The 15,107-nt window shown below is 45.2% G+C and overlaps 2 protein-coding genes across 6 annotated transcripts; one reads left to right on the top strand and one right to left on the bottom strand.

Annotated features, from left to right (window-relative positions):
* The first annotated feature begins 472 nt into the window (after window positions 1-472).
* On the top strand, window positions 473-9,061 carry pdlim3b (PDZ and LIM domain 3b). 3 transcript variants are annotated; one of them, XM_035532081.1, is made up of 8 exons: window positions 473-679; window positions 4,478-4,629; window positions 5,038-5,122; window positions 6,685-6,752; window positions 7,048-7,251; window positions 7,566-7,693; window positions 7,850-7,961; window positions 8,330-9,061. In XM_035532081.1, the coding sequence occupies exons 1-8, from the start codon at window positions 587-589 to the stop codon at window positions 8,517-8,519; spliced, it is 1,032 nt and encodes a 343-aa protein (XP_035387974.1). In that variant the 5' UTR covers window positions 473-586; the 3' UTR covers window positions 8,520-9,061. The 3 variants fall into 3 exon arrangements, with proteins under 3 accessions (XP_035387974.1, XP_035387976.1, XP_035387975.1); XM_035532083.1 differs by lacking the exon at window positions 7,048-7,251 and having other exon boundaries at window positions 478-679; XM_035532082.1 differs by lacking the exons at window positions 6,685-6,752; window positions 7,048-7,251 and adding an exon at window positions 5,951-6,138 and having other exon boundaries at window positions 480-679.
* Window positions 9,062-9,306: 245 nt separating this feature from the next.
* Window positions 9,307-14,119, bottom strand: c12h4orf47 (chromosome 12 C4orf47 homolog). Of its 3 annotated transcripts, none has more exons than XM_035532078.1 (9): window positions 12,986-14,119; window positions 12,372-12,898; window positions 12,111-12,216; window positions 11,736-11,955; window positions 10,770-10,907; window positions 10,390-10,465; window positions 10,021-10,203; window positions 9,697-9,869; window positions 9,307-9,447 (listed from the first exon to the last, which is right to left on the bottom strand). In XM_035532078.1, exons 2-9 carry the CDS (start codon window positions 12,474-12,476, stop codon window positions 9,396-9,398), a joined length of 1,053 nt encoding a protein of 350 aa, XP_035387971.1. In that variant the 5' UTR covers window positions 12,477-12,898; window positions 12,986-14,119; the 3' UTR covers window positions 9,307-9,395. The 3 variants fall into 3 exon arrangements, with proteins under 3 accessions (XP_035387971.1, XP_035387973.1, XP_035387972.1); XM_035532080.1 differs by having other exon boundaries at window positions 12,372-12,543; XM_035532079.1 differs by having other exon boundaries at window positions 13,015-14,119.
* Window positions 14,120-15,107: the final 988 nt, after the last annotated feature.

The following is a 15,107-nucleotide window of genomic DNA, read 5'->3' as shown; positions in this document are numbered from 1 at the left end:
GTGTGTGTGTGTGTGTGAGAGAGAGAGAGAGAATGTGTGTGTGTGTTTGTGTGTGTGTGTGTGTGTGAGAGAGAGCGAGAGAGCGAGAGAATGTGTGTGTGTGTGTGAGAGAGAGAGAGAGAGTTGTGTGTGTGTGTGAGAGAGAGAGAGAGAGCGAGAGAGAGAGAGAATGTGTGTGTGTGTGTGTGTGAGAGAGAGAGAGAGCGAGAGAGAGAGAATGTGTGTGTGTGAGAGAGAGAGAGAGAATGTGTGTGTGTGTGTGTGTGTGTGAGAGAGAGAGAGAGAGAGAGAGAATGTGTGTGTGTGTGTGTGTGTGTGTGTGTGTGTGAGAGAGAGAGAGAGAGAGTTGTGGGGCACTACCTCAGATCTTCAGTTTGCTGGATGATCTCACTCTGATAGGTGGGGCATCCTGGCATCCTCCTCACTGACTACACACACACACACACACAGGCGCTGGCTGCCAATCAACGTGGGGCGAGCTAGGAGGAGGGACACCTGATTCTCACAGCGCTGCAGCTGCCGTCCGTGATAAAAGAGGGGCGCGAACAGGTCGGCAGAGGAGCGAGGCAGCCTGCGAGCAGGAGACATGCCGCAGAACGTGGTGCTAGAGGGGCCAGCACCTTGGGGATTTAGGTTGGCTGGGGGCAAAGACTTCAAGCAGCCTCTGACCATCACCAGGGTGAGTGTGTGTGTGTGTATGTGTGTGTGTGTGTGAGAGAGAGAGAGAGAGAGAGAGAGAGAGAGAGAGAGAGAGAGAGAGAGAGAGAGAGAGAGAGAGAGACCAGGGTGAGCAGCTCTGCTCTGGTCCTTGTTGTTTCACACATTCCAGCAGGCTTGGAGAGGCTCTCTGAGATAAGGATGTCTTTGATGTACTGGTAAGTTGTGGCTCAGGGCATGGGAAGCCAGTGGCTCAGCCTTAAAAACAACAAGAATCCTTTCAGAAAGTCACACAGGAATTGCGGCTGAAGATTACGGGGCAAAGGTCTGGACTTGTTACATCCAAGTACAGGACACTGGCAGGGTTCTGTGTAGTCATTTACCTATAAGAGTTTGGGTGAGGACATGTTTTTGTGATTATGTAGTGCTGTATATAAAATAGTGTAGTTTTAAAGTTTCTGAGGGTATTTTCACACAGGTCTTTTTTGGTTTCTGGGATTTCATTTGTATTATCAGCTTCCAGACTGAATTGCATCTCTACACTAGCATAAATCATTGAATTTAAATGACCTGTCAGTTGCTGATAGCTCCACATTTACTTTGACCTCATTGTAAACTAGATTCCTCTACTCATATAGTTGCTAGGTGTTACATTCACTCATTAATTTGCAAATACATGGATAATTTGCCTCTCGTCACACTGCTAAATATATTGTATTACAACTGCACCCAAATAGGGTTGACTGCACTAAGTGCCTGGCATTCACACACACACACACCCACACACAGTCTATAGTTCTCCACACCTGTTGCCACAAGGGCTTCTCCCCACCTCTTGCTGAGTGACATGCTGATGGTCTCTCAACCCAGGCTGTCTGCCTAAGGAGGTAACATACAGTAGGGTGAGGGGCATAATGAACCATCAGTGGGCAGAAGAGAGCCAGCTTTGTGTTCAGGAACTCTGCACTAATGTACAAAGTCATCCGACGTTCCCTTAATGATGGCCTGGTTTTAACATGTAAAGCAGATGACATTTGGTAGCTTATATACTCAGAGCAAATCCTTCACGCTTCTTTGCTTTTAAAACTCTGACATCTCTTCGAGTCTTTCCCAGTCTTACAAAAGTCATACAAACGTAGGAAAAGAATTTGGCGGCAGTGCGGTCCACTGTGAATGAGGCGTCTTTTAGAGCAGACTGGTTTAAAACGACCTGGCTCCCATTAGATTTTTCCTCGTTCAGTAAAAAGACTGCGCCGGAACACCTCGTTGGGAATTATGAGTCTTTGATCACATGATTAAAAAAACAATAATATAGATATTATTCAAATAAGGTGAGCCAAATACAGATCCCCACTCAGGCTGGCATCTTTTCAATTGTTTTTATATAGAGCAAAACAGGTAATGAAACTCCACTTAGGTGTCCCACGTAGTCCGAAACTACAGCGCATTTCTCAGGTTGGAAGTGGTGAACTCACTTCTAAGGCAAATCCCTGTGGTTTAGTTAGTGCTCTTGTTTAATGTTTTCTCTGAAACAACCAGCTTAGCATGAGCTAACACTGCCTGCACTGCCCTTAAGAGGTGGATTTGATTTCAAAGCAAATACAGTAATTTAGTTGGATGAAGTTGCAAATTAGTTGCTCGACTTCTGAACTATGTACAAGTGACCAAGCATGGTCCAAGATCAAGGAGATCTGCTAAATTAAAGGCCTAACATACTCAGGGTCTCTTTTCAAGCAGTGAAGCTCTGTAGAAGTAATCTGGTGTGGTTACGTTCTCCATTCCGCAAGATGACCCGTCGCCTTTTATAAATACTGATATCTGCATGATGACATCCTCAGAAACCTTCAGGTACAGGTGGGCTACTATCACACCATCAGCTAGTGTTTTACAACACAGCCATGCCCCCATACTGGCATGAAGTTACAGACGCGACGGTTCTTTTAAATCCCCCGTTTGCTTTGTATGTGATGCGGGGAAACTCCTACAGTTACAGATGTCATGACTGCACACTCGAACGCAGCGTGACCTGACGTGTCCCTCTCGCTCCTGATATCTTGTGGTGAGGCCCTCTGGGCATGTGTGCCGACATGTTGATTCCCACATCACATCGTATCACCAACACGCCCCCCCCCCGCCCACCCCTCAAGCGCACTTTCAAGTCCGAGGTTTTGCCAGAATCAGGTGTTTTCCACAGCGCTGCATGTCTCTCCAAACACGATCTTGCGCCGTACGTGCCTCTGCTCGAAGGTTACCGCCCATCTGCGCTAGCGGCGGCTTTGTTGTTTGGTCTTCCTTCGTTGCGCCCTCCGTGTTCGCGGTTCAGAAACAAGAGAGCCTTTGTTCCTCAGCTGGAGAGAGCCCATTGTAAATTCGCTAGAAACGGTGTCCCGGGAGCGATCCGATTTTCATTGTCTGCGCTTGAAGCGCTGCTGGTACAGCTGTGCCAACAATCATCTTCAGTTGCTGCGAGTACAGTGACGCCGGGTGGCGTGCAGAAAACAGGAATCCGTTCGCCTCAAACGCTGCCACGGAGTAAAGGCACTACCTGCCAATGGCAGTTTCACAGACTTCTGTGGCTTGGTTGGCAGGTGACAGTAATTTGTACATTTGGGCAACATACAGGAGGCAAGGGCAAATCAAGACATTACCAGATTGCGCATTATATGCGCAACTTTAATCGCTACTCCAGTCAATCCCATCAGCCAGTAAATTAGGAGGTCAAATCTCTAAGGGGCTAAATCTAATGACGGGGAACTAAACCCTCCCAGTCTTAAATGGTTTGCCAGACTCGGTTTAAACCTTCCCTTTGGGGAGGCGGTGGAGGGAAGCTCTAACAAGACGGCTTAGTCACAGTGGCAGTGGGAGAAAAACCTCCGGTTACACGTCAGGCCGATGAAGTAAGCGTCTGCAGGGAGCGAAGAAAATACCTCAGAAAGTGAGCCTGGCCAGGGATGAGAGGAGCGAGGGATGATGTCAGGCTCTGCTAATGAAGGAGAGAAAGAGAGAGAGAGCAGAGAGCCTCTCAACAGCACAGCGAATGCCACGGTGGTTAGATCAGCGTGCCCTCAATAGGCCAAGCTGTCCACCACCCTACCCACAGCCAGTGATACTGAACCCTGACTGACATATCCACTCCAACTATTTATAGTCCCCTTTCAGCATTGGAGGAGGGCAACAGCTATATATTAATCAGCAGATAACGATATCCTTAATATCAACAGATAGCTATATATACTATATCGATATCGATGCCACTTTTGTTAACATACATGGTCCCACCCCGCTGTGCCTCAGTTAATCTTTGTGTGTTTCCAAGAGAGATCTTGGCGCTAAGAAGAATAACCGGGTAGCCTTTTTTTTTATTACTGTGATCATTAACTTTGGAATTCCCTCCCTACTGACCCGATGGCTTTTGGTGATCTAGGCACTGTTGGGAGTAAGAAAAACATCTCTTCCAGTTATCCTTTACTTCATATTTTAATTCATTATTCATGTTACAGTTGCACTTTATTTTCTGCTACTGTATTTTTTTCATCTTTTCATTATTTGTTTTAAATCCTTTCTTTTATTTTTCTCTTAAAATTGTATTATATTGTATTCCATTTCTACTATATCTTTCTGTAAAGAACTTTGTATACCTTTGCTAGAAGTGCTATATAAATAAAGCTTATTATTATTTGTAGTATTAGTAGCAGTAGTATCTGTTTCATGGAAATGCAGTTACATTTTTGATGATTCTTCTTAATTATAGTTTGTTCCCAGTATCCATCCATTCACTTCTGCTGTTCTCCTGAAAGTACATTAAGGCCTTGTTTCCTAGGTGACACCAGGCAGTAAGGCATCGCTGGTCAATCTCTGCCCAGGAGATGTCATCCTGGCTATCGAGGGAGTCTCAACCGAGGGCATGACTCATGCCGAGGCCCAGAACAAGATCAAAGACTCCACTTCCCAGCTCTGCCTGAAGATAGAGAGGTGAGCGTCAGGCAAGACCTCGCACCAGTCTGGAATGAGGGGGCTGAGATTGTTCGTGTAGAGAACGCTGCACCTCAGTTATAGACATATATCAGTTCAGACACTGCCCTGCTCATTGCTTGGTCTATTAAAAGGTTAAACTTTTAAAAATAAAAAACAATCTTTGGAATGTTCGTGAGCGTAGCTGGTGCTAGCGGAGGCCTTGGTATGTGGCTTTCCCCTTTGAACCAAACGTCTTTTATTAACATCCTGATCCTTGTATGGCTTGCAGCATGGCTTGGTGATGACAGAAATACAAGTTGGGAGCTCAGATGCTACAGAGCCCCTCCATCATCTTCTCCATGTTTGACCACGCTGCTTCCCGTGGGACATTTTTATTAGGTTCGTTGTGTGCTGTGTGTTTTCCAGGCCTGAAACCAAGCTCTGGTCCCCACAAGTCATTGAGGAAGGTAAAGCGCACCCATTCAAGCTTAACCTGGAGGCCGAGCAGCAGGTGAGATGACAGGGTTGGGACTATCGTCATCTGCGTCACATGCGCCGCCGTATTGCGATAGCGCTACAGCATGTGTGAAGCAGCCAAAGCACTGGGGAAGCTTACGGGAGGAACGCTGCAACTGTGCTCCATGTTATTGGTTCTCGCTTGGGTGCGTGAGAGGCTGGACACTTCAGCACATAGATTGTCCGTCGTGGCCGTTGGTCGAGCTGAGCGGGAGCTGGTTTATGTCTCGGCGATCTGCCGTTGGCCAACAGGAGTCGCCGAAGAAAAAAAAAAAAAGATAAAAAGTCTAGCGTAGCCAGTTTGAATATGGCGCTACAACAGAAGAGGTCAGGATGGGCCGGTCAGGATAAACCGCCCAGCTTGTTAGCTCAGTCTAAAGCACTGTATTCCACGAACCAGCCAATGAACGTCCTCTAATGTCAGTCAGCATCTAAAATATGAAGAAGGCAGTAAGGAACCTTCTCCTAACTATGAAGAAAACTGGTGGTTTGCACCATCTACAATGCATTCAAGTTTATTAATTTTTCTTTAAGGAAATTTACAGGATGTGATATGACTTAGATTCGACTAATTTGACCAAAACTAAAAGTGTTTCTTAATCATAAAACAAGACCATGTCAAAAGGTATATTTGACCAAAGCACCTTTGCCTAGCCTTAACTTGCTGGTGGCAAACTAGAATACCATTCAGCAATAATAATACAATTATGCATATATTTATACAACTACACTGCGCTTTGTTGCAACTGAAACGAACTGTACCGTTTTGTGTGATGCTTTCACCGCGGCACGCACAGTGTGTTCATCTGTCCATCACGTGCAGGAACACAAGCCCATGGGCACAGCTCATAACAGAAGGGCGCAGCCATTTGTGGCTACCGCCAACCTGGACGAGAACAGGCAAGTGGTGAGCTCTTCCTACAACACCCCCATAGGGCTGTACTCAGAAGGCAACATCCAGGAGGCCCTGCATGGACAGATCCACGGCCTGGCGCATGACAGGCCCCAGGGGTGAGTGGCGGCCTCCGCGGCTACCCGAAGAGCTCCCCTCCGTTGCTCTCGAGGGCCACCGTGACCCATCTGGCTTCTAACGCATGACCTTAACACACCTTCGCATGTGCCAGAAGTTCTCCTAAGTCCTGCAGGATGCACGCGATCCAGTTATCAATCAAACCTTCGATTACCGGGACAAAAATATCGAAGAAGATTCCATTTGACACTTGAGATTAAGTGGAATCAATTTTCTCATATAGTTTCATTTTGTGCCAGTTTGCTTAATCTCTTAAACTTCGCGCTTATTACTTAATTATTAATCTTAAGGCATAATATTCGGTAATTACTGTGAATTATTCAGTAACTACACTGAGAGTAATACGAAAGGCATGTAGTCACACAAGGAGTGGGAGTAAGGCCCCACCGACTGGTCCTTGGAACAGTTTAGCGGGACATACTGGATCTGGTAAAGACATGCAGGACTTTAGAGGACCTCTGCTCTGTCCCTGTGTAGCTCTTCCTGTCTCTGTAAACTCTCCTTCCTGTTCTTCTTATATCTTACAGGACCTTGGCTACTTCGAACACAAGTATAATGTCAGGCCAAAGCCCTTCATACCTGCACACCAAAGCAGGTCACTAGATTATTATTAGATTATTATTAGATTTTTAGATTATTATTAGATTACTACAGTTTCTTGTTTGTGGTCAAATGAGAAAAAAACAACAACATGACAACATTCATTCAACTCTATTAACAAAATAAATATCATGTTGATCTTTATTTTCGTATATCAAGTAAAGGACTACGTTTGACCTTTCTAACCTACTGTTTCATTCTCTCCTGTCCTTTTCTCCTTCTATCACTGTGCTTCTACCCATCCTTTTGACCAACACCATTTTATCTGCCTTTTGTTACCACATCTCAAGAGATAACCCATCTGGGGGGGTGATGGGAAGTGTAGCTCAAGTACCTTGCCCGAACGCAGCACCAGTTAGTAATCGTGGTCGGGACGAAGCCCTGGCCCGTTCTGCTCAGTATAACACCCCAGTTAACTTATACTCGGATGCAAATTTGTCAGAAGCACTACAGCAGGTTCAGATGTCCACTGTAGGCAATCAGGTGCTACCCAGGTAACCAAAGTTCGGCTTTGACCATGTCCGCCCAATCTTTAGTCAGCCTACCAACTCAGAATCAAACATAAGAGCAAACCAGTAACTTACATTTCCATAAATAAACTTGACATATCTTTATATAGCTTGCTGAGGGGTTTTAGCGTCACTGATACATTGGTAATTACAACACTAGTCCCAGGTTTTAAGCAGTTTTCTTGGGAATTTATATCCTATATGTTCCATAGCTGTGCATTCCACATACCTCATACAACAGATGTCAGCTCTGTATGGAGAACCAACTTTAGCACGCTTTTGTTCCACCTCGCTCTCAGCGGGAAGGTCCTGACCTCCATCGAGGACTCTCACGTGTACCAGATGCTGCAGGAAGATCACGAGAGGCCGCACGCTCCACGCCAATCTGGCTCCTTCAAGGCTCTGCAGGACTACGTGGAAAGTGACGGTGAGCGACGGCAGTCGACCAGCGCAACCGTAACACCAGCACGACCCCGTGCCTTTCTGCTCTCTTGGTGCTAATCGGACTCTGCCATACACTCAGAAACATACACTTTAGAATGCACGTCAACTCCGTTAGAGCTCTTTTTCTTTCTTTGGGCAGGTACAAAGCCTCTGGTAACCAGAAGCGTAAAAGCTCCAGTAACCAAAACCCAGGCTTCTTCAACTTCGCTGCAAAAACTGCCTCTTTGTGACAAATGTGGTAATGGCATTGTGTGAGTATAGCCTCTCCTGCGTCGCCATTGTGCGAGTATAGCCTCTCCTGCGTCGGCATTGTGCGAGTATAGCCTCCCCTGCGTCGGCATTGTGCGAGTATAGCCTCTCCTGCGTCGGCATTGTGCGAGTATAGCCTCCCCTGCGTCGGCATTGTGCGAGTATAGCCTCCCCTGCGTCGGCATTGTGCGAGTATAGCCTCCCCTGCGTCGGCATTGTGCGAGTATAGCCTCTCCTGCGTAGGCATTGTGCGAGTATAGCCTCTCCGGGACAGACCTGAGTGTGCCAGTGTGGTGCGCAGAGCCCTACAGCACATGCCCGAGATCTGACCTTTCTCCTTTTTGTCTGCATGCTTGCGGCCGATGGACAGCGGCACCGTGGTCAAGGCGCGGGACAAGTTCCGCCACCCAGCCTGCTTCGTGTGCTCGGACTGCGGCCTGAACCTGAAGCAGAAGGGCTACTTCGTGGTGGAGGGGCAGCTGTACTGCGAGACTCATGCTCGGCTCCGAATGAGACCGCCGGAGGGCCACGACCTGGTCACCGTGTACCCCCACGCCTAAGGGATGTGTAGGAATGCTTGTTCACCCTGTGGCAAAACAGCTAGGACAGGTGTACATTTTGTTGATGAAGCCAGACGAAGCCTGCTTTTACGTGTGAGGGAAAGCTTGCACGAGAGTTTGCAATTTCACTTCTCAGGGATTTAATTAGCCTCTACCTGAAAAGTGAGAGATCCAACATACTGATACGGTTGTTTTCTAGAGTCCCTATCTCTCTGAATCCCGATGAAATCCTGAAATTCATTTAGAACACACATTTAGAACACACTTCTTTGTCTGAAGCTCTACTTTCTATACATGCTGATATGCATGTAATTATATATGGTGTTTGTGTAATGTGTGACCCTGTATTAAGTTTAAGAATTTAAGATAGCATTTAAATGAATTTAAGTAAATTTAAGATTGCATTTCAAACTCAAAACAGGCCATGAAATATTCTCTGAGCTGTATTAATTTCTTCCAGAATATACACTTATCTTTTTGTAAATGTAGCTGAATGTATACTGTATTATCATGTTCTGTTGATAAACCCATTACAAACTCAACTGTCGCCTAAAGCGTGATTACATTACCAAATATAACTACCCAGGGAAAGTAAATAATCATTCAAACAGTTAACATGAACTCCCAGAGTACATATAAAAACTAGCACTAGAGAAAGTCATCGTTGATACAAGCACTGAAATTAAAAAAATACCCCACTGTCCTTGAGAGTTAGGTTCTGCAATAACTAACATAATACTGCTATAGAAGGACTGGATGGATCAAACAAAATGACACCAGACAGAAGTATACACAATTATTGTTTAATTTCACACCAAAATAAAAAAGTCATGTTAATGTGTTATAAACAGGTCACCTGCCAGGCATCGGACGCTCTTAATATGCCATAACAGATTGGATTTGATTGTAGTTTGTGCAATTCAAAAGCCTGTGAATAAAAAAGTACAAATCTAATATCAGAGCCTCTTCTCCAGCATGCAAACACGGGATTAAATTAGAATCGGACGGCATCGTCAACTTCTTATACGCGAGGATTATCGGCATCGTTGCTAATATGACAAAAATCCTGTGGAGTGATCATCACATGATGGTACTCTCCTCAGTCGGGGCGCTACTGTAAGTCTGAGTAATTTCTGTCTTTCTTGTGCGTAACGTGTTTAATTTGCAGGAGGCTTACTTGTCCACGTTGAGAGAGATTATGCTCTTGACTGGAGTACTCTTGGAGCCAGGCGATGGGCGGAAGATCTTCGCGTCCTTATTCGTGGTCGCCGTACTGGGCTTCCTGGTGACGTAGGGGTCGGCTGAGTGCGGCGGGTAGGGCTCGAACGTCCCGGCTTTCATTCCTCCAATCTAAAAGAATACGAAGAGGAAAACGTACTGAGCAGTGACGGTGGAATAGAAACTTCGCGAGGTCGGGCGGATACGTTACGACCCTCCGAGAAGCCGCTAAATACAGTGAACAGAGACCAACACGGTGAACAGGACTTAACATGCTCCGTACCGTTTTGCTGGGAGAGCTCGGTTTGAAGGGCACTGCAAAGCGCGTCTTCTTCTCCTCGGCCTTCTTTGCGGCCGGTAAAGGTTTCTCGAGCTTGTACGGGTTGTTGTCAAAGCATTCCTTCGGATGGAGATTCAGGTGAAACGGTCCGCCTTTCAACTTTGATTTGTGAGCCGCTACCTCACGCTAGAAGACAAATGATCCCTCTTGTTAGTAGAGCTAAAATAATTATCTGCACATGGGTTGCTTGGAGACTTGTTCTTACAAAAACACAACATGAGGGTATTGGCAGGAGCAAAGAATCTACGATGACCATTAACTGTTTTCATTACAACAGCATCAAGCAGTAATACTTCATTCTTGAATTCATACCTTTAGCATCTCTCTTGCTCGGTCATACGGATCAGGAGAATATGAATCTATTTTGGATAAGGTGACACCTGGGAAGCTTTTAAACAGACGAGAGGATAATTTAGACTCAATACCAGCTGGAATTACACAATTATAACCATGTGGAGAAGCCTGAGTAACAGCACTGCACCACGATGCCTGTCTTCATTCAGGATCACGTCCATGCAGCTGTGTGACTTAGAGCAAAATGACAGACTTGTATCTACGACGTCCTCAAGGAGCAAAGCCTGACTTACTCTGTGGTGTTGGGATTGAAGACAATAAAGGCACACAGGGATCTACTTTAATGTCAGCTCCTGGCGTCGTGTAGAATCATGCAAGAGGAAGAAGTCTGCACTGACCCGTATCCGCTTCCTTTCTTGGGTGGGCTGGTGTACATGTTCTTGCCTGGAGCTTTGTAGGGCTTCTTAGGAACCTGCAGGGGACTAAATGCCTGGACAGGGCCCCCTAGTGTCCCATAGTAGTTGCCAATTCCTGATCTGCAGAGTGCCAACACATGTATCTTAATAGAAATGAGACGCACCCCAAATCAACTACAGTCCATTTGTGGCACACATCGGGATAAATGATGTACATAAAAGAAATTATATTCTTCACCATCGACTGACATTTTCTTGATTCCAAAATGCACCTGATATTTATTTTGACCCAAATAACAATTACAAAGTGTTTTTTAAAATGTTCTTGCTCTCTCTTTCTGCCATCTCAAGTACATGACAAACATGTGCTCTCATATCATGACCGGTGTGACATCTTACTGGTCTCAGACTTAAGATCATAATAGCGTGTTGGCTGGAGCTCTTGCCCCAGTTCTGAGATGCGCACGATGGAATGGAAACCCGGCACACTAACAGTTCTTGTGCTCTTACTGCAAAGGACTGTTACGCCGCATGGCCAGCTGCAGTCTTCCACGAATTATGCTTTCTTTCACTTCACTGTGGGCTGTGCCTTGCTCAGATACACTCCGATAAAGGTCAACTGGTGGCACATGATAGCCACAATTCAACAAAGTTACCTCTGGATTAGCACCACAGCGTTAAATGGATTTACAGCATAAATATGTGTGCAAAGTGCATTTTCCTCTCCAACAAGACATCGTCAGCTGACCAAAAGTGGCTTCGCTGCTCTGTGTCCTACTGTATTGAGATTCCAGTTGTGCTGCAATGTTAATGGGCACTTTTATTTCAGACCAAAGGCTTCCACCCTGGTTGTTGTTGGTTTTTTTACACTAAATCATGTAATTCTATATATAGTTTTAAAAGTAAACCTTGCGTAAGAAACAAGGAGGGAAAGGATGCTTAACCTACGATTTCTTTTCTCCATTGCTGGGTAAAAAGGCCTTCCCTAGATTCTTCTTGGTTTGCTGGATCTTATACTGCCTTTGGATTTTGATACGGTCGGTCAGTGCCTCTTTCTCAAAGATTCTCTTGAACTGAGTTTCAAAGTAACCAGCCTGGAGCGCAGACTTCCTCTTGGATCCCTCGGCCAACATCTGCTTATCCTTGTGCGCAGATTCATGAAATGGACCTTTTAAGAGAACATGGACGAGAAAGACATCCTGCAATACATCCCGAACTTAATTTGGCTCAGACATCACGGACGCATCGCACCCGTAAATATATATTTGCCGAGAGCGTGTAACTGTCATTGTAACTCGTTCTGGAGACGTTGTCACGGCTTACGGTAAATAAAGGGCGTATATTTGTCCCCTACGGACACGTAGCCCATCTCTCTGAAAAGGCCCACTCGTTCCATGTCAGATTTCCCCTCAGGCGGCATTTTGTTGAGCTCAAAAAAAAGAAGAAGAAAAAAAAAGAAGAAAGAAGCAGCCATTTAGAATCTTTCGTTATACCGTAAATATCTGTATTTTTTAAAGCAGACGCGTCCCAAAAGATTTGGCTTGAGGTTATCCCGAGAGAAGTAAAGAAAACGATGATACGTACCTGTATTAATAACCACCGACGGTTTCTGAATCTTCGTTCGCAGTCAGACAGCGACGCGGTTAACCGCGTGTTTGCGCTTGTTTCCTTGGTGTCGCATGTAACCATTATCCTGCGGTCAGGTTTCTCTGTCGGTTTCTCTGGCGTACAATCCAAACTAAACCATACCTAAAACCTGAAGTAGAACCATTTAGTCAGCAATTACCAGTTTTTAAAATTGCAAATCATTTTTCCACCCTCCTCGTTTATCACTCAGCCAAGGAAAAGCAACCCCACGGATACTTTAACTGAAGGATTGTGGACCTTGTAGTCAGCAAGCAAGCGCGGGCTGCACAAGAAACAAACGTCCCAGACCAACTGCTTTTCAATAGTTTCCCTTTATTGAACATTTGTACGACTGACATGAATTAAACGTAACAGGTCGCTAACAAACACAACTATCTGAAAAGGGAAAGATTACTGCAGATCTAACTTCAGCTTTGATCAAACGGACCCGATCCATGCAGGTCATCCATGGTGACCATAAACACCTAAAAGGGAATTAAATCGATGAAGAAGAGCACGACTCAGACACGAGATTTTAGAGTCGAAAGAATTAAAAAGCGTACTAATCGTACGTTTTCGTGCCGTGGGTCGTCGTACTCACGCACGTCCCCTGGAAAGGCCGCACGTATCGTCTGCTTGAGCTCAGGGGGGTAAATGTAGGTGGGCATGTCAGCAGACCCCCTGCATCCGACTTGGCGACGCATCTGGCAACGGAATCGGTGCGATTGTTTCTTGGAACAGCGTGTGACGCACTTCCAATCAGTTTCACATCGTAACATCGGTAACGTGTACTTGTCCGGTGCCGAGATCGGTCTTACTAATTGACGCTGGATGAGGCGGTACGCCCTTCTGCGCCGGGCCCGGTCGGCCTTGAGTCGGGACGCGGCGCGAAGCAACGGCGCCACCCAGAGAGGCACACTGGACGTAACCGAGAAGTTGGAAACGGCACGAATGAATTTTCACATCGCAATTCTAAAAAGGTAATTGAACACTAAAAGAAAAAAAAAAGTGTGACCACTGCCACCAAGTGACATCTCCGACGTTTATACCCGTGCGTGAATTACATCGGCACCAGACTACTATTTTTACGGAATAAACTTCACATTTAATGTATGTATGGCGTCATTTAATCTCTGTTAGCATAATTACCCGAAAGAAGAGCAAAGGTCAATAAAGGTTTCCATTTATCTTGTGATTTCCAGGCTTCACGATTCTCCTCACATGCCGCTTAGCCACGAACGGAACACGTTTTGTGCGCATGACCAAAAGATATTGATAAGCAATGTTGCAGATCTTCGCAATAGGTCAATTGAAACAAGCAAGCTAATATAAAACATATTATAGCTATGCATTCTTAATATGCTTTAAATAAAACATGCGTACACAGTATGGGTGCACATCTCATAAGGGTACAAATAATTCTTTAGTACAATTTAAAGAACAAAATATACAGGTCATCTGAGAATCAGTACAAATTCTATAAGGAAACAAAACATTTATCACAAATTTCTGAGGTAGTCCAATTCAAAGGCCAAAATATTTATAATTGGAGCCAAATAAACACGGAAACCAGTATAGAAAGGCACTTTGTCCAAGAGTCACAGCATTGACTGTAATTGATGGATATAGTGTGACACAGGTGTGATGAAACCTAAATGCAGTAAATCTAAATATAGTGTGACACAGGTGTGATGAAACAGTGATGAACGGTCATTTGCATTGCTTCTCTGACCATTCCTTGTAACCTCCAGTGTAGTTACGTGCACTTCAAACACACACACACACACACACACACACACACACACACACACACACACACACAGAGAGAGAGAGAGAGAGAGAGGTTTTAGATTTAAGTGCTGTTGATATGAAATCTATTGACATTCATATGACAAATCTATTGACAATTCATAATGCCTGTAATCGTGATCATACTTTTTGAAGCCAAGGCGCCTCGCAATATCTGTGGCAACCTCCCCACGCCTCCCCATTTGGCAGTGGAACACCAAATCCTGGGAATCTGGAAGCGGCTTGGGCACACCTGTTGCATCTCGGAAAGCGTCTGGTTCCAGTGAGAACACGCTTTCCACGCTGCTCACTATAAACGTTCCAGTTAGCACATGGCATTAGGACCGACAAAGATGACATAAATAAACAATTATAATAACTGTCCCAAGTAAACGCCACGAAACAGATTTGTGGGAGCTACAGGTCACCTGGAACATGCACGGATCCCGGGATACACCCTTTAGCCACCTCTTCTTGGGAGCGCACGTCCACGAGCAGAAGTCCCTTGCTTTTCTCCATGAGAGACACGAGCTCGCTGTGGGAGATGGTCATATCTGGAGAGGGTGAAGTGTTAGCGGCCTTGGAAAAACGCTCGCCTGCAGAGCAGCCAATTGCACAACACGACGTGCGACTACGAGATCGAAGCGATTTGAATGGAGAACCAGATAAACCGGAAAGACATGCTTCTCTACAACGACTAAACAGTAATTCGAAAACGTGTCTTAATCTCATGTAATAGCCCGTCTAGCTCCTTATTTCATGCAGCTCATTATTTCTAGTAGAAATTTGGGTAGGCTATAACCAAACAGTATGAATAAATCAATATGTTGGATTATTGTTGAATGCATTTAAGACAAACTATCGAGTAAACCTTTTATTGTGAATTCAAATGAATATTTTAGATGA

This window comes from Electrophorus electricus, chromosome 12 (genome assembly GCF_013358815.1).
Source record: "Electrophorus electricus isolate fEleEle1 chromosome 12, fEleEle1.pri, whole genome shotgun sequence".
NCBI classification, from domain to species: Eukaryota; Metazoa; Chordata; class Actinopteri; order Gymnotiformes; family Gymnotidae; genus Electrophorus; species Electrophorus electricus.
The sequence above is the reverse complement of the archived record's forward strand: the minus strand, read 5'-3'. Positions and strand labels throughout refer to the sequence as shown.